At 48.3% G+C, this 19,906-nt stretch overlaps 1 protein-coding gene across 4 annotated transcripts in view; it reads right to left on the bottom strand.

The window, feature by feature from the left end:
• Positions 1–19,906, bottom strand: part of Dlg5 (discs large MAGUK scaffold protein 5) — a 112,048-nt gene that overhangs the window by 48,103 nt on the left and 44,039 nt on the right. For 3 of the 4 annotated variants that reach the window (XM_063274192.1, NM_001372003.1, XM_063274194.1), the window contains exons 2-5: positions 18,881–18,949; positions 10,419–10,581; positions 8,770–8,913; positions 7,956–8,139 (exon numbers count right to left, since the gene is read on the bottom strand). In XM_063274192.1, coding sequence (XP_063130262.1) covers positions 7,956–8,139; positions 8,770–8,913; positions 10,419–10,581; positions 18,881–18,949 — 560 coding nt within the window. The remainder of the gene's footprint in view (positions 1–7,955; positions 8,140–8,769; positions 8,914–10,418; positions 10,582–18,880; positions 18,950–19,906) is intronic. The other variant, XM_063274193.1, reaches the window with a different exon arrangement.

Raw genomic sequence — 19,906 nt, 5'->3', positions numbered from 1 at the left:
GTTGGTTGGGCCACAAGAAACTGGTGAGAGAGAGCAGACCTGTCCTGTTGCCACCATGGTTGCCTCCGGGCACCGTGGGGTTCCCTGGGTGTAAAACCTTGAGGGAAGAGGTCTTGCTTGCTGCAATTCCAGCTCCTCCCTCTACCTCCTGGCCTCTGCCTCACTACAGCCTTGGAGAGGCTTGGGCTTCCACAGGACAGCAGCATCCAGACCTTCCAAGAGGCCCCCAGGCACCCAACATTTCTCAACATCTCTGACAAGGGCTCAGACTCAAGTCTGTCCTTTATCACCAACAGCCTCAAAGAAACTAGGGAGAGCTGCAGTCATGTGAATCCCTGCGAACTGGAAAAGATGCTATCTGCCAGTCTAGAGAGTTTTCTGTTCATTAGAAGATTATGTTCTTAATGGAAGGTTACAAACATACACAGAGACATACTTACTTTTCTGTTGCTGTGAAAAATAAAAGAAAATAAAAACCCACCCTGGCCAAAAACAACATAAGAAAGAAAGGGGTTTATTTGGCTCACAATCCCAGGCTGCGGTCCACTATAGAGGGGAAGCCAGTGCAGAAACATGAAAGACCACATCCATAGTCTAGAGCAAACACGTGGGCTTTGGTTGCTTGCTCTCAGTGAGCTGGCTTCACTCAGTTCAGGGTCTAGCATAGAAAACGGAAGACCTCTGAGCAGGTTAGGCATGGAGGTTTGATTAGGAATGGCCCTAGTAGGCTAACATATTTGAATGTTTGGTCATTAGGGAATGACACTACTTGAGAGAAATTAGGAGGTACGGCCCTGTTGGAGTGGGTGGGGCCTTGCTGGAGGAAGTGTGTCACCGGGAATGGGCTGTATAGGCTTAAATGCTCAAGTCAGGCCCAGTGTCACATTCTCCTCCTGCTGCCTGTGGATCTGGATCCAGATACAGACCTCTCAGCTTTTACAGCATCATCTGTCTGTCACCATGCTGCCCACCACGAGCACAGTGAACTAAAGTTCTAGAACTATAAGTAAAGCCCCAACTAAACGTTATTCTTTATGAGTTCTCTTGCTCACCGTCTCCTCACAGCATCAGAACACTGGCTCGGAGAGACACTGTGTCAATGAACAATCAAGGCAAACCTCTATAGACATAGCCACAGGCCAACCGGTCCAGACAATCCCTCATTAGACTCCCTTCCTAGTGATGCCTGGGTGTCCAGTTGACAATTAAAAACAAGCAACACACACAGATACATACATACAGATACACACGTACTGCACACACACACACATACATTCACATACACACACAGAGATACATACCACACACAGATACACATACTCACAGGTGCACACAGTCACATGCACACACATATACAGACACATATACAGAGACACATGCGCACAAATGCATACACACTCATACACACAAAGACACACACAGGAACACACATAGACATACACACACATTCATACATGCACACATTTACACAAAGATACATATATACCATATCACACGTACAGACATAGTAACACACAGACATACAGATATACACATACCACACCACACCCATACACACAAAGACACACACAGGTATACACATATATCACAACACACATGTACACATATGCATACACACAGATGTATACACACATACACATGAAGACACACACAGGTACACACACAAATATACATACCACATTACACATACACATATAGACACATACACATACCACACCCATACACACAAAGACACACACAGCTATACACACATATCACAACACACATTTACACATATAGATATGCATACATATCATACCACACATGTTCAGTTTCCCAGTTAAACTAATGAAAGGGAAATATCTGGGATATCTTGGGGGAAAAGTCAACTTTCACAATTGAAAAAGAACAGTTTAAGGGGTTGGGGATTTAGCTCAGTGGTAGAGCGCTTGCCTAGCAAGCGCAAGGCCCTGGGTTCGGTCCCCAGCTCCGAAAAAAAGAAAAAAAGAAAAAAAAAAGGATAAAGTTCATTAAAATAAAAAAAAAAAAGAAAGAAAAAGAACAGTTTAAAACTAGACATAAAGCAAAGAGAGCAGAAACTCAAATGATCTGGTAGAATTGATTTTAAAAATATGTTGCCTTGGGTTGGGGATTTAGCTCAGTGGTAGAGCGCTTGCCTAGGAAGCGCAAGGCCCTGGGTTCGGTCCCCAGCTCCGGAAAAATGAACCAAAAAAAAAAATATATATATATTGCCTTGACATGGAAATTTTATAACAATCAACATTTTAAGATACACACAAGGGCCAGCAAATGGCTCAGTATATAAATACACCTGCTTGCGGTAAAGCCTAGCGACCTGATCTGAGTTCAATCCTAGAAACCCACACAGTGGAAAGAGAGAATCAACTCGCAAAGCTGTCTTCTGACTCTCACACATGCTCTGTGACCTGTGAGCACATCTAGCATCCTCCAACTAGTTTATAGATAAGTGTCATAATAAAAAATGTGATATGTGCATAAAACAATGAGAGAGACGTTTGTGTCAACTGAATTAGTAAGGCAGGAGTTCTGACAATTTAAATAGTCAGCATACAGAACAGAGGTCAGATACCACTGAAAGTAATCATACAAGTGTCCGGATGTTCAAAACATAGACAGTATAGAGTGGCCCATTCACTGTAGAGTGAAAAAACAAAGGCAAACTTGGAAAGAAAAGAAAGCTTAGTGTGTGTTATACATGAAATGGGGAAATTGCACATGGTAGAAGTTGGCCATTTCTGCAAAGTAACACCAAATTCGATTTGGGGTGACTTCACCACTGTTTTCAGAATGTTCTTCTTTTAACCAAGGACTATGCACTGGTTTAATAAAGGAAGAATGATACAAAAACCCCTCCCCTGTGTGTCCCCTGCTGTCTAGCTTTTCCAAACTAGGAGCTCCTCAGCGCATCTGCTATACCCCCAGAAGAATCCAAGATGACCCATTTCCCACCAAGGAAATGGAACAAGGGCCAGCTCTCAACCTCCTCCCCCCACAGCTCACACACAGAGGACAAAGCACCTGTCTCCAGGGACAGGGGCTCACCCCTCTCACAGGGGGGCAGCCTCATTTCCTCTAAGATAAGTCATACAGAGGACTAGAAGGCCCCACAAATCCCTCCAGCAAACACAAAAGTCAAACAGCACCATTTACCCTGCAAGGGCCTCTTCTGGTTTACAAGGCGTGGGAGGAACCTGGCAACAAAACTAGCCTTGTCCAGTGAGTTTGACCTTCGCCTTTAAGTCCAGTGGGGAGCAAGCCTGTGGCCATCCCACATCACCTGCTCCCTCTGGAGGTAGCCTTCCCACTTCTGGGGCAGTGTCTGTGAAGGTGAGAAGGGCAGCAAGTAGAACAGGGTCCCAGCCCTCACTGCCCTCCCCTCTGGCAGCCGAACCTTCTCTGTTGCTGGAATCCCAGACGGGCACTTGCTGAAAACACAAGCTAATCATCCTGACCTGGAGGCATCCATGACCAGGGCCAAGCACCACACACCCACACAAGCCTGGCCACCAACGGCCATGGCTATCCCAAAAGAAAAGGAAGCAAATGATGCCACAGGAGTGGAGGAAGAAGAAAGGCCTTCCCATGACATAGGTGGGGTGAGCGGAGAAGGGAGGAGAGAGAATGGATGAAGATGTGTCTGAACGCTTGTCATCATCATTGTCATGTATTTTGGCACAGGATCTCACTACATTGCTCACGATAGCTTAGAATTCACAATTTTTGGCCTCAACCTCCCAAGTGCTGAGATTATAGTCATGAGCCACCATGCCCAGTAAAGATTTAAAAAAATTGCCAAATGTATTACCCTCATGTAGAATAAAACCCCACTGAAAGGCTGAGCCACATCATACTTTTTCGTTCATTCACTATGGACATCTGGGTTATTTCTACTTCAGGGCTGCTCTAAACAATGTTACCCTGATACTTATGACCCCTATTTGAATGAACACCTACTTCCAGTTCTGGAAATGGCTGGGTCACCTGGTCTTTGCAGTTTAAACTTCTGAAGAATTGTGAATGACTTCTCACTGGGTTACCCCATTTTATGTCACCAGTAATGCCTCCTTTCTACCCACCCTCTAAGAAGTCACTTTTAACTCAGAGTGAATTCATTTGGATTAAAAGCAGTTACTGGGTGCCCCACACTGAGCGTAGGGTAAGCACTTGAGACCTGATCATTCCACCCCACCACACCACAATCATGAGACCCAGCGGGCTGCCCTGAGACAGTCCTAGTCTCACACCTCAGCCTGGCTGTGGGACTTCTGCTGGACACACACACACACACACACACACACACACACACACGCACACGCACGCGCATGCACACACACACCTCCTGAACCCGGAGGGGTGAGGGAAAAGACTGACTTGTTGCAGCCCCTTTTCTGCAGCAGGGGGAGGTAGTGCCCGCTCGTGTGTGTGTGTGTGTGTGTGTGTGTGTGTGTGTGTGTGTGTGTGTGTGTGTGTCCCCTGCTGTCTACCAGGCTCTTAGACTGAGCCAGGCTCTGCAGCTCCTGTCTGCTCTTATTTCCCCTTTCAGGGAACCTTTTCCATCCTGAGATTTACTGAACCTACAGGAAGTTACAACCTCTGTCCAGCTAAACTGGACCACGCAAGACTAAGCCCCTAAGAAGAAGGGCTCCAAGCAAAGCCTCCTGACAACTTCAAATGCACTTCACAGCCCCCTGCACTGAGCCTACTCGGGGTTCTCCACAGAGGAACTAGATAGAAAAATCAATCTATAGATGCACACTTCCCACAGAATACAGTAGTAAATGGGGGAAAATTCTGAAAATGGCCTCAGGATCAATCAATAGGAGGCCAGATAAATCAACTGTAATGCTTTTCCAGCTCAACATCGCCTGTGAAAGGGAATTTATCCTAAGAGAGGACAATCCACATCATCTATTATCCCTGATTTGGGGCTGTGAAATGAAGCACATGTGAATAGCTCTGCAGACACAGCAACACACTTGAAACACGCTGGGAGTCACCTCTGTTCAAGGAAAAGAAACAAGCTTTCCTTTTATTTCTAGGATATCCATAGAGTTGCTCCTTTGCTATTTCTCACAAAACAAATCAATTCACACACACACACACACACACACACACACACACACACACACACAAAGTTAAAAATTATACAAAGATAAAGCTATGTCCCTAGATTTTTTGAACAACTGAATCTTGCAGCCTCAATGATGCAGACAGAACAGGACAGGAGACTGCATGTGGAGGCACTGAGGAAGCAAACTGGGGTAGAGAACCAAGGGGTGGGAGCATAGGACCCAGAAAGAACAAAAAGGGCGTGGCGTGGGGAGGGTGGTTACAGAGGGAGGGGATGGGACACACAGGAGACCTGCAGACTAATGACCAAGAGGTGCAATACATGGGGACTTGAGCCTGTTATCCCAGCACCCAGGAGCCTAAGGTAAGAAAGGCATGCTCTCAGGCAGCCCCAGCCATATTGAAAACAAACAAAACAACTTAGAACTGCGCTGTAGTCCACTGATTCTCACTGCTGTTTTAAAGGGGAGTTACAAAAGTGAAAAGAAGGGAAGGAGAATGATTGTAGGCTAAGCGGAATTGCCGTGTGTGTGTGTGTGTGTGTGTGTGTGTGTGTGTGTGTGGTGTGTCCGTGTGTATGTGTGTGTGATGTGTGTGTGTATGTGTGTGTATATGTGTATGTGTGTATATGTGTATGTATGTGTATATGTATGTGTGTGGTGTGTGTATGTGTGTGTTTGTGTGTATGTGTGTATTTGTGTGTATGTGTGTATATGTGTACGTGTGTACGGGTGTGGTTGTGTGTGTGTGTGTGGTGTGTGTGTGTGTTTGTGTGTATGTGTGTGTATGGGTAAGTGTTTGTGTGTGGTGTGTATGTGTCTGTGTATGTGTGTGTGTATGTGTGTGTGTGTGTGTGCACTCGCGCACACGCGCATGTGTGCTCACTCTGTGTGTGCTTGCACCACCCAATGTATGTATCTGTACTCAAACTATTGCTGACATCCTTTCTCCTGCAACACTCTGAGAAGAGTGACATCCCAACACCTACACACACGCTAAGCACTCAAATCTTGCTTTGGGAGGTCGGGGGTTGATTGGTTTGTGCTTCCAACTAATGACATCATAGGAGAACCTGGACCTCACTGTGCGTGCAACCCCAGACAGCCTTCTACCTTAGTTGAAATGAAAGAGACAAGAGACTGTAGATGGCAGATGTATCCTCACAATACTTTTAAATATCACTTCTCCCCCACTGAAAGGAACCAAGATTCTTTAGAAAGATAAGTGGCTGATACTAAAAGCTAGAGAAAAACTTCAAAATGAGCCTGGGATGGCTGGTAAGCTAGACACCAAGGAGCCAAAAAAATACAGGAGAAGACTTGCCAAAAGGAAGGAGAAATAAGCCTGAGGGACCAATACTGGGCAGAATATGGCTACAACACAGAGTAAGAGAGAAGGGAGAAGAAAGGGCTAATGGAAACCAGTGTACAAGAAAAGCCTGGGAACCACAGCTTTTGAGTGGCCGAGGAGAACAAAGCGATGGACAAGCCAAAGCCTCACCACAAACCACTCAACGGGACTCCAGACCATAGCAGCGCTTCTCTCAGTCATCAAAGATGGGCAGAACGAATCAACCTGTCTGATCAGACAGACTCAAACAAGGGTGTCCTATAGGACAGGTGGATAGCAAGCTTCAACATTATCAAGGGAGACCAGACAAAGGTTACAGGGTAGCCCTCCATTCTGAACCAGGTTCTTACTAAGAAAACACATTCTTAAGAGGGACAGGAGGATGAGGCAATGGAGATAAGAAATGAGCGAGGGGTGGGAGAGATAATGAGTGTGTTATTTGCACAAATAAAAATGTCAAGAGGAAAATCAATACTCTGTATAATTAATATGTGCTTTTAAAAGGACTCTAGTCGCTGGCACAGCTGGACACCCAGGGGGTGGTGACCAGTAGATGCTGACATTTGCATTTCTGATATAGAGTAGAAAAGCCTTGTTTGTATTTGGAGTGATGAGGAATCAATCACACTGGTAACTGCTATCTTGGGTGTGGGGCATGGGGTTTACTCTAGCATGCTTGCAAACAGCCTACAAATTTACAGTAATTTCATAAGTTTCATAAGTAGCCTCATAAGATTTAAAAATCATAAGTGAGCAAAAAGCAATAAGAACATTTTGCTAAATAAGCAGGTGAGTTGAGACTAAAGCACACCAGCTCTTTCAAGAGAGCTCCTGTGACTCTGCTCTCTGTCCCTTACGGGGAGTGACTTTTCCCTGAAGGCTTAAGTCCCACACCCTCCCCGTCTGTCATAAGCCCTTCTTCCCACAACGCTAGTCAGACTGTGAGCTGCAGGCTGGGAGAACTTGCCAACAATACACATAGGAAACAGACCTGGCAAACTGCTACTCAGGCTTCTCCCCGTGGGAACGTGGGAACGGAGAGTTGGGCAAGGTGAAGAGACCGCCTTGGGAAGCAGGGAACAGGAGGAAGTAAAAGGTCACAGGCCACCCAGCATGATGTCAATGAAACCACTCATCTGTCATTTGCATGGTCTCTCTTCCTTACAACCTGCTTTCCGCCCAGTGATGTCACATGACCCCTACAAACCAATTGAACCACAGGGCCTGAAATACCTGTAATGACAGGCACCTGTGATTATGTGAGTAGTCCGTCTTCCTCAGAGAACTGTGGCAAAAGCCAAGCAAGGTGGTTTGTTTGCCGATATTCAGGTTCCTCAAGGGAAACAGATTTCCCAGAAATGTTTGTAAATGCTCACACAGATGAGCAATTGGATGCAAACTATTTGGGTGGCTGGGTAGGTGGATGGATGAGGGAATGGGTGGAGGGGCAGGTAGGCAGATAGATGGGCAGGGAGGTAGCAGACTTGGGCCTGCCCCTGTCTGCAGAGTCCTACCTGCTGCTGCTGGGCCCGGAGGTCACCTATCTCCTTCTGGTCCTCCTCCCTGAGCCGCTTCATGTCTTCCCAGGACTGCTGCAGCAGGTTCCGCTCCCTCCGCAGCTTCCCATTCTCCCGCCTCAGCATGTCCACGTCATCCTTCAGCTGGGTCTGGTCACTCAGGAGCCGGCTGTGGAGGGTGCTAAAACCCCACAGAAACATTTAGCCCTGACCAATTTCTCCCCTACACCCCATCTCCAAGTACCACAAACCCCAGGTCCCCAAAAAGATCAAGACAGTGGTCATAGGAGCCAAGCCTGAGGACTCAGAGGGAGGCCCAACCCAGAGAGAGAACAGGTGAACTCCAAAAGACTCAACCCCAAATATCCCCAAGGAAAGGAGACAGTCCCAGCCTATGCCTATATGCCCTGGGGCCTAGCGCAACAAGGCAGGTAAAGGGCAAATACCCTCTGGGGGAGGCCAGGAGCCCTGAGGAGAGAACACCCAATCAGCCTGTCCCATGAGAAAAGTGTAGTAAAGCCCCAAGCCAGAGAGCCAGAGGTCTTGGGCAGGCTGACCCCTGCCTCATGTTTTAAATCTCTCTCTTTTTTCTTAACTTGCCAGTTTCTAAGACTGATAAGACAATGCTGGGAGGGCTAACAGTCTCTCTCATACTTAGCAAACTGAGTCCAAGAGGCACAAGTCCTCTGGCAGAAGGAGGGCCGCTTGCTAAGTGGGAGAACCAGAGGCCTGAACTCTCCTGTCCATACACTGAGAAGGGCAGACGGTGACTACTCCACAAGAGCTGGGCCTCTCCCAGCACAACACTCACTGATAGAAGTCTGTCTCCTTGGCCACCTCCTCGCACCTCTTCAAGGCGTTGGTGTGCTGGTTCTGTAAGCTCTGCAGGTCCGACATGGCCCTCACACACTGGATCTTTAGCCTCTCATAATCAGGATTCAGCCTGTGGTAGGGTCTGGCCCCAGGAGCAAAGAACCCCATGAACACAGGCCTCAAGGATCACGAAAACTCAGGCTGCATACTGGACTACCCCGGCCCAGAGGATGCCACCTCCTGGCTCCTATGTTCTGGGACCTCGGTGCTTATGAAACTTATTATCCTGGCTTCAGGCAGCAGAGGCAGGGGTACAGATGGAGGGAGTCATGGCTTCTTGAGTTTCCTCAGTACACCTGGAGGGGTAGACTTATTTTCTATGTTTCCAGGAGTCTGTCCATAGGTCTGGGTGCCTGGTACACAGAATCAATATTTCCAGGGAGGAGACTCAACATCAGGATGGCTTTATAAACTCCCCCGGGGATTCCAATGAGGTGCCAAAGTGAGCACACAGCCAAGAGCCTTGCTGCTCCAAGTGAAGCTCCCAGGCCTCAGCACAGGCAGCACGTGAAAACTGAGAGACAGGCAAATCCTCAGGACAGCCACAGAAACCTGACTCCCAGGATCTGGAAGGAGAGAAGGAACCTTGCATCCTGCACTTCAGTAAGCTCTCTGGGGAACACTGCTACATGGCTCCCTACAGCGGGCTGGGCAAACATTCTTTGCAAAGGGAACAGATACTAAAACTCCCAAGAACATTTTCTCCAAAACAAAAGGATATCAGGTAAAATATACCTTTATAAGATACCTACATGCCAAGAACGACATATGAGTTTCCAAACCACAGAAAGCTCTGGCCCGCAATGCAGCAGGCTGTGGTCTTCAGGAAATGAAGCCACTTCGGGCCTTCAGAGACAGTGTATACGTGTGCATACCCATGAGGACATACACATTCAAAAACACATGCAAATAGTGAGATGCAGCAGAAGGGAGATACAGAGTAAGGCTTACTGCCTCAGCTCTGAAGGCCTGACAGAACCAGAGAGTACCCACCACGTGATCAATCACCTGAGGCAAGTACCAACAGCAAGAAGGCTAACCAAGCTCCTCTAGCACAAACCTCCCACAGCTGGTCTATCACAGAAGCTACTGCTTATCTGGGTTACCTCAAGTGTATGATCGAAACACACATATAGCCCACCTTAATCTCTAATTTGTGTGATTTAGGTCATAGGCTCTTATTTTCACTTGGAGAAGGCATAACACACAGAGAGACAGACAGACAGACAGAGAGGGAGAGGGGGAGGGAGAAGGGGAGAGAGGGGGAGGGGAAGGGGGAGGGAGGGAGGGAGAGGGAGGGAGGGAGAGGGGGAGGGGGAGGGGGAGAGGGAGAGAGGGAGAGAAGGAGAGAGGGAGAGAGGGAGAGAGGGAGAGAGGGAGAGAGAGAGAGAGAGAGAGAGAGAGAGAGAGAGAGAAAGAGAAAGAGAGAGAGAGAACTCCTCCCCAACCCCACCCAGGTTTAAGGAGGTGCAGTATTCCCTAGGACCCTGGAGCTGAAACATCCAGAAACCAAGGAGCTAAGGGGAAGGAGCTTGAGGTGACACAGTGGTGTCTGGATGGTCACTAGGAAGTTGGGACAATGATTACCTTTTGTCAAAGGTGGCTCCATGGGTGGCGAAGGCCAGGCGCTTTCGTAGCTCATTCCTCTCACGGGTCATCAGTCGTAGCTGAATGGAGAGGTTCTCAACCTTGTCATTGGCCTGCTGCTCGGTAAGGAGGGGTGGTGGGGATGGTGCCTTCCCTGTAGTCCCTGTGGGTAGATAAACACAAGTTGACATGCACTCTGGCACACTCCCATGGTGCCAGCACTGTTCTGACATCACAGCTTGCTCAGCTACTCATGGACAGTGATTACTACATGGACAGTGATGACTCCCATTGCCTACTACAAGGTACCAAGTGAGACCAGGCCCTGACAGCTGCTGCAAGGGAGACCCACTCCTGCAAAAGTAGAGCTCACCTCAAGCTCTAGTCACAGATGAAGTTGACACCAGGGTCTAGGCCATCAGGGGGGAAAGCACATATTTCTCATGGTCTTAGGAACCCCCAACCATAAAAGCTACTTCACAACTGCAATTTTGCTAATCAGCAGTATCTCAGTTCCTAAGACCATTAGGGATATGTGTTTTCTGATGGTTATGACTCGCAGGTTGAAGCAATCTGGTCCTGGTCAAGGACCCTGAGCATACCCACTCTCTCCCCAGCCTAGATTTCAGGTCTCTGAACAGTTTAGGGTCTTCATCTGTTCTGAACATCCGGACATTCTCATCAACACCCACATGACAAAGGAGTCAGACTGCCCCAGTCCCAAACAGAGGACCAAGGAAGAGGACATAGTGGAGCAAAGTGAATACTCCCAGGAGCAGGGCAGCTGCCCCAAGACTGGCTGGGACCCATGAGCCATGTCCCCATCCTTTCTCACCATGGCTAGACATGCAGTGTACTGCCTCTGGACTTGCCCAACCCAGCCCAGGCAGGCTGGCTTGAAGGATGCTGACAGTTCACAGCGTATGTGATGCAGGTAAATCCTAAGGCATCTGTGGTTAACGCACACCATGCCTCATCACCTGTGCCCAGGACCAGAAGCACACAAATGGCTTAGGTTTTTATGAAGGACAACAGTCACCACTGTCTCTGAGCAGATCTAAACAGATCTCTAAGAATCCAAAGACAAAACACTTCATCAGTAAGTATGAGATCGTACCCTTTTACGGTTAGCCCCATCAGCATGTCACCTGACACCTCACCTAAGTCAGAGGAGCTCAGAGCACCCATCATTTTGTGGACATCATGGGGGGAGGGGGCGGTGACTCATCCCTGAGGCATGGCACTTGTCTCCCCATTGGAACCAGACATTCAAAGAGCATGACATTCACCATCTATCTGTAAGGCCCTGACCAAACCTCTTCTGATCCTTGTTATCTGGTGGTTCACACAAACCAAATGTCAGTTAAATGAAAAGTGAGCCTTGTCTCTTCCAGGGGCCCTAGGGAGGACGAGGAGTTCCATGTGGTCAGAAGGAACTGAATTTGTCACGGTATGAGGTGTGAGTTTCAAGATCTTATCCCGGTATATGTTAGCATCGCAGGCCGAGATTCCCCAATCCCCTGAATCTAACACTCCTAAAATATATTCATCCTAATTTGACTATGAACTTGACTGAGCTTAGAATAAACTAAGAGACATGCCTTTCAATGGGTCTGAAAGAGCATTTTCAGGAAGATTAGCTGAATAGAAAAGACCTGTTCCACCCCCGTGGACCGTAGTTCTGATAGAAAAAGGCAAAGGTTGGGGGGATGTGGTACAAAACAGCTGCGGCCTGCCTGCCTCTGCTTCTTGCTGGTACTACGGTTCTTAGCTGACATCAGAACACAGCTTCTTTGGTTTCCAACATGGACTAAAGGCCAGTGGCTATCCAGGAATCCCCCAGGTCTTCAGCTCCAGTCCAGGGCTACTAAGCATCCATCTTTATGAATGGAGCAGTATCTATCTGGTCTCAGGGACATGGGGAGGACCTGAGCCAGCTGGCTACCCAGACACGAAGTGGGTGCTGACATCTAGGGAGTGCAGCCAAGGTGTTCAGATCTGTACTGGGCCCCATCCTCATTTCACTAGTCCCCCAACTGCCCACCAGTGTTATCCTAGCATCATCCATGAGCAACTGACACCCACAAGACAGACAGTAGTAACACATGGGCCCTTGCTGCCAGCCCCAGACTCAGCTCGGACATGGGCCTTAAGCTACATTGTATTGCTTCCCAATGAGACTAGACTAGTCTCATCTCTAAGCTCCACTTTCAACGCCACCGTCTTCCCCATTACCCATACCAGATGCAGAAGCACACAGGGAGCATAGCAAGGTGAGGTCAGTCAGCTCTGAGACCCCAGCAAGAGGTAGCCTCTCTGACTGAGCTCTGATGACTACAGCAACTCCTAATGGAGACCTCAAGATGAAGCCTGAGATACGCTTAGCCAGGAAGTTCTAAAGTAAGCCAGGTGGTGTGGAAAATCCTCTCCAGCACCATCCAAGTGAAACAGTTTCGAGGCTGGGAAGAGAGTTTAGTCAGGACACGGCTTTCTTAACGAGCATGAGAACCTGAGTTTGAATCTCTACAAGCCACATTGAACAGCCAGGGGGCGGGGAGGCAGAGACTAACTGGCAAGCCAATGAGACCTTGCCTCAAACGAGGTAGAAAGAATCATACCAAAGATTACCCTCCACTTCTTCACACATACCTATACCTATGCTCGTATATTCATGCATCAAGGTATATAGAATTTTCCCATGCTTTCCAGAATTGGAGAATGTGGGAAGGATGGTGTAGCTCTACCACCCAAGAGTCACCCGAAGTCTCCCAAACTACATGACTGATTATTCTCCAATGAGAATACACATGCCTCGGTAGCAAGAGGAGCACCAGACCAGGCCTAGGACTACAGATACAACAGCCACATGCTGTGAGTGCAAGCAGTGGGAATGGTGGGAGTGCAGCCACTGCTGCATTGAGTGGCAATGGTAGTGAGCAAGGAAGAAACAGATCCCATTCTCCACCCTGCAAATCCCCAGTTCCTCTGCCGCCATACACTACTGCTGAGAGCAGCTAGGCAGTGGGGTAGATGACCGGCTGTGGGCTCCTTGCCTCTCTTTCCCTCCTCCCTCAGTCCATGTGCCAGGTAACCCTGAGGCTTCCTCTGGCTTATTCCCTGGAGGCTGCAGGTTTGACTTCAGATTCCTTGAGGTTGTAGTATCAGAAGCCAAGTAGAAAACTAGCACTAGCCAACAGTAGTTGGCTAGGAGGGCACCCAGGTGACCTGATGGCTCTAGGCCCTGGCTGCTGAAGGTAACACCAAGCAGGGACAGAACATAGGGACCAGGCTCACCAAACCAGACTTACAGACATCCCGGGACCACCCCGAGCTGGTAGTAAGGACCTGGTCCTTCTCCTGGGCAACTGCTGCTTATAGCCCCTGAGCTGCACTAGAGAATGAATACCACCCACAGCTGCCAACCCCCCCCCAAAACACACACACACACACACACACACACACACACACCACTACACCACACCTACCTCCTAGCGCTTCTGCTATAGAGTTTTGGCATCAGACACAAGTGCCTCCTGCTGGCCTCTTTCCTGAAGTAGGTGAAAGCAGGGAGCCCCAGCACAGCAGCTGGAGTCTTGCCACTTCCTGGCTCTCTGGCCAGACATACTAATGCTCTGGAATCCTCCACTGGGGTCTGTTTTTCAGGACACACTGCACCTTCCCCCAGAACCATACCTGTCTTGCTATATTCGCAGGGACTGAAGGCCAGCTAGCTTCCTTCTGCCTCTCAGACCTCTCTATGTGTTCAAATGTGCCACTTGTCTCAAATGTGTGGCCTTGTGAACATGCTCAAATGATCTTTGTAGGTACTTCCTGCAAGAGAAGAAGGTGCTCCTACAAGACTAGATAACATCAAAATGCAAGAATGTCAAGGGATTCCCCAGGATACGAAAGGCTGTCCGGGAACTGGGGATATAGCCGACTGGTAGAGAGCTGCCCAGCACACACAAGGCCCTGGGTTCAATCCTAGCACTGTAGAAACCAGTGCACTGAGCATACATGTGATCCTAGCACCACAGTGACAAGTCAGAAGGATCACAATCGAGGTCATCCTATGATGAGTTCAAGGCTGGCCTGAGCTATATAAGGGCCTTTCTCAAAAGATAAACAAACAAACAAACAAACAAAATAAAGGCTGTCTAGGGAAGAAACCACTGAGCTCACGGGGAATCGTCCCTGCTTCCCTGCTGACTTGGCTCCTCCCCCAACAGAAGCCACACTACCCTTTCCAGGAACCTTCCCTGGAACACAAGGAAATCCCTCTACACCAGTCCTTCCCACAAGCCAGGGATCCATCTCTCTGATGAGTGAGAATCCTCCCACTACTTCTGTCTGCAGGGAGCTGAAGGCTTCCCAAACAGTGACTAGGATTGTCTCCTCCCCACATACTCAAGATGAGAAACAAAAGACTTCTGCGGAATTGGGTCAGAAGCATAAGCGTGCACTGGGGAAGCTCTGCAGCACAGCTGACGGTGAGGATCGGGGGCCTCAGAGAAGCCCCTGCCAAGCTGATGACTGTAGCTACCTACCATGATGCTGACAAAGAAAGCTGAAATAGTGAGTATACTCTCAGGCACCTAGAAAAAGTACAAAAACACTCCAAGGCATAGTGTGGTGCCCCAGTGCCGGATTTAGGAAGTTGAGGCAAGTGAGAGGCCAGCCTGGATTACATTGTAAGATTCTGGTTTTTTGTTTTAAAAAGGACAAAGCACGTATGGAACCCTGCATTTGGTCCCACTATTAGCATAAACTGTATGTGGCCTTATACACTGTAAGCCCCAGCACTAATCAAGTAGTGGCAAGAGGGTAAGAAATGCCAGATTGTTTTTGTCTACACAGCAAGTTCACAACCAACCTGGGATACACGAGACACTTAGACTGCTTAGTTTTCATTTTCAACTTGACACAAACTAGAATCGCCCGGGAGAGGAACCCTCAATGGAAGACCTAGCCTTTGCCACGTGTGTGGGGGAATTGTCTCGACTATTGACTGACGTCGGAGGGCCCTCCCCACTGTTCACAGAACTCTTCCTCAGGCAAGTGGTCCTAGACTGTTTGAGAAAGCTAACCAGGAGCAGAAGGGAATGAGCCACTAAGCAGCCTTCCTATGTGATTCTTGCCTCTGATCCTGTCTGAGTTCCTGAGTTCCTCTGTGGTGAACTTCAGTTACCTGGAAGCGTAAGCCAAATAGACCCTTCCTCTCCTACTGCTTTTGGTCAGAGTGCTCACCAAGTGGGACAGCAATGTTTCAGAACAAGATCAAAAGCCCTATACCTCCAGTCTTAAGGCCTCCTCTGGTGGATACAACTTGCCCTTCACCACTGTTTCTTGAGATGAAGCAGGAAGTGACCTCTACTCTAAGGACCTTCTCTTACCTTTCCTGAGGTCCAAATAGAAAGACCAAATAAAAGTGGGTATCCATCCGGCCTTATGGGCACCACCACCCCATGTGCCAATGACAAGCTCTGCCTCTTACTGGAAGACACCGGCCCAGCAAGAACTGTCTAGCCACGAGGAAGATTAGTCTGGTCTCCTCAATGGACTGAATGTAGCCCCTCACAGACGTTGTGCTTCCCACCAAAGCATGGTGGGTTAACTGCAGGTGGTCAGCCCTACCCCAGAGTTTCTGATCATTAGATGGTCAGGAACCTGCATCTGATGAGTGCTTATGCATGTAGCACAGGGTCAGGCTTGAGCCACAGGCCTAGGGTCACACCAGCTTCCCGAGGCTTCTGGGGAAGGTGTCTTTGATCATATGGAGACGTTACAGGAACTAGCTTCCTTGTTCATCTGGATTGTCACCTGTGACATCCAAGATGGAAACCCCTGGCCATAGGTGGCTACAGAATCAATTCCATGTGACTTGTGTAATGGAGGACGTAGAAATGTCACTACATTTAAAGGCATTTAAATATAAAGAGCCACTGGGTAGTAGCTCCATATTGGACCTCACTGCTCTGGGTACTGTCAGGTCTGGCTATGACAGCTAAATTGCTGTTGTAAGCAGCCTGCCATATGCCTGATCACTGTCATGCCTACTATATGAGGTCACCCATTTCCTTGCTGGTTAAGGCAGTGGGCGTGGGTATTCAGCTGTGAACAAAAGAGAAAGAAAAGCAAATCTTGGTTCCTGTGAGCTTGAGAGGAGTGACCACAGGAATACAACCAGCTCTTGCATGAAAGAACTGGGCACAGCCAGTGCAGGCTGAACTCATGATGGGACACACATCAAAGATTTGCTCTCAGCCTGTTCATGACTCTTACGAAGTATCTGGGGACCCTCAGCACAAGGGCTAACTTGCCTTCAAGTTCAGCCCATTGAGCCAGGCAGGGCGGTACATGCCTGGAATCCCTATACTCAGGGACCAACCAAGAATTTGTAGTCAGCCTGTGCTACAGAGGAACCCTTGCAGAAAAATATAAATCCCATCTTCCTGCTCATTCTCAAAATGCTGGCGTAAGCAATAAATGCTTTAAGAAGCAAAGACTTTCTCTGGACCCCCTGTGAGATTATCCCTGTTCCTTGCTTGGAAAGGTGTCATTGTCAGCTCAGAATGACAAAGTGAATATGTCTGGAAGAACAGCAAGACAGGAAACAGAAGGCTCATTTCACCCTCCTATTTATCTGAACAGCCCTGTCCTGAAGAGCCAGACCCACAGTCAAACTATAATTTGAGACTCTTCGGAACCTTCTTCCTGAAATCTAGCGGCCATGACAGCTATGAGGTGACTGCTCTTTTCAGATATGGAAGTCCTGATCCAGGAAAAGGAGAATGTGATAGTTACTTAGAAATTCAGAAACAGAGTGTTTTATAGATGAGCAACTTGAGGCCACCAGGGACAAAACAGGTCTTGAACCGGGTGTGATCAGGGTGTCCTTAGCACATCCACACACATGCACACATACACACACACACACACACACACACACACACACACACACATATACACAGGCACACACACATACACGCACACACATGCACACGTGCACACACAGAAAGAGGCAGAAAGAAGAGGGGTAGAGAGTTACAGGTCAGTTCATGAGGGAGCCTACCATAAGTGCTGGCAAAGTCTGTCCCAAAGCCTTGAGAGCACAGGGCCTTGCCAACTCTCTGATCTTGGACTCTGACCACCCCAGGCTCCCACCCCGAGATCTGTGAGACACATTTCCATGGCTAAAGTCCCAGCTGTGAAACTACACTAAGGCAACCCAGGAAGATACACTCAGAGCCCATTCTCAGCAACTGCTTGCCTCTGATCATACTGCCCTCCCAGGCCCCAAGAGGGTATGCTAGTCTCTACCACCATTTGCCCTACAAAGTACCTGGTATGAAGGGTTCAGAAAGTTGTAGCTGGTCTTTGCTACTTTGTGGGTTCTTCTTTTCCCACCCTTTATCCCCCCAGTTTCATCCCCTACACTGGATCGGAGAGAAAAAAGGATGGGGGGGGAGAGAAATTTTTTTCTTATTTTATTTCTTTTTGAGCCTGGCTACTAACAAACTGTAATCAGTCCTCTGAAGGACCGACCCCACCTGTGGGGCCTAGCATTTATGTACCCTCAAAAAGGGCCCAGAATTCCGAATGTCCTACGATGAAAGAAAAACCATCCCTCTCCTAGAGCATGAGACAAATCTTAGTCACCTGCTGTGGATTATGTAAAGCAACCCCATATCCCGCACCTGGGATTAAAACAAAAACACATTCTTATAATATTTCTGTGTTTCTTAAAGACCTGAAACTGTCGCTACAGAAAGTGAACTAACAGGGGGATGTCACTCTTGCTGGCTTGGGACCTAACTCATGGTACTTCCCCTCTGTGGGTGTTACCGTTCCCATTTCTCTGTAGCAGGGAAGCGCAGTGACTAGACCAAGATCTCTTGTGCTCCTTCAAGTCCATAAGCTCCAAGAGCCCACTAAAGGTATCATCTATCCATCACAGTAATATAAAACATTGGGGCTTCCAATAGAGGGGTACAACACAGGGCAAAGGTCATACAGAGAAGCTTGGGAAGCTTAGAAAATCATATGGCCTCTCGTCAGCACAGAGACCTGAGTCAGGGCTGCTCTCACTCACTCTATGAGGTTCACAGAAATCCATTCCAGCATGGACTATTTCTTTCCCAGGTCAGCACACAAACCCTCCTTCAGAGGATAAGCATGAGGGCTCAATCTTAACAAGCAGCTTTTAGGGGGCTGGGCAGACTCACTGCTCACCCCCTAAAGAAGTGATAAAGAACACGGACATACCTGCCACACCTCCCTCTCTAATACCAAAGCTAGACTTTTGTTGACAAGAGAAAATGGGAATTGTACCAACAGAGGAGGACTTCACATATAATCAGATGGAAGGACTGCTGTCCCATGCCAGGAATCCCCTCCCAAGTCATCCCTGCTCAAGATCCAAGACACTGCCCATCTACTGTCCCCAGGAAGGAAGTACTCACCCACACTGCTGAGGGAGCTGCTGCTCTCCGAGTCTGAGGGCATGATGGACAGGACGCTGTAGGTGGAGCCTGGGGACAGAGAGGGAGACCAATGTTACTAACCACAAGGCCACTCCACTCATTCAAGCCTAAGCTCTGTTATGTCAACCCGCTGCACCAGGCCTGGGAACCTGGAGTCCAGGTCAAGGGGGAGATGTGTTGGGCAGTATCTGGACTTGGTGCCTTGTGCCCACCTTTCATCTTCACACTCACACCATGCTGCTCTCTGAGCAGTTGGTAGAGAGAAGTCCAGGCTGCCGGCTACCTTCTGTTCCATATGACCATCTGAGTTACAAACTCCAGAGAGAAGAGAACTGATTCCACAAAGTTGTCCTGTGACCTACACACATACATACATATACTCCTGCACTGACATTCCTACACACACACAAACAGACACACAATAATAATAATAAAAATAAATTAGTAAGCCCAGCAGCAGAGGCACAGGCCTTTAATCCCAGCTCTCAGGAGGCAGAGACAGCTGGATCTCTGAGTTTGAGGCCAGCCTGGTCTATAGAGCAAGATCACGGATGGCTCGGGCTACACAGAGAAACTCTGGCTCAAAGAAACAACAAACAAACAACTAAAATGAGTAAAAATGTGGCTACAAACATGGCTCAAAAGGAAAGAGTACTTGCCACCAAACCTGACCTGAGTTCAATCCCCAGGTCCTACAGGTCAAAAGGAAAAAAAAAAAACTGTCCCCTGCAAGTTGTCCTCTGACCTCCAGCCACATGCTATTAGACTTGTAAGCCCTCCCCACACACTGAATAAATGGAATACAATTTTTAATAATAAAAAGTCAAGTTACCTAAAAACTTAAGAGCAATCACAATGTAACCAAACCACATTTTGGTGCTATTCCCACCTGAGGCGGGTAGGAGTGCTGGGGGTGAGTAGGCACCCTACTTCGTTAATCTGTTATGTGCACACTGCCATCAGGGTTTGGTTTCAAATACTCTCCAAAGCTAGGCGCAACCTGCC

The sequence above is a fragment of the Rattus norvegicus genome, chromosome 15 (assembly GCF_036323735.1).
Source record: "Rattus norvegicus strain BN/NHsdMcwi chromosome 15, GRCr8, whole genome shotgun sequence".
Classification (NCBI taxonomy): Eukaryota; Metazoa; Chordata; class Mammalia; order Rodentia; family Muridae; genus Rattus; species Rattus norvegicus.
Note: the sequence above shows the minus strand (reverse complement) of the source record. Positions and strands in the feature narration are given on the sequence as shown.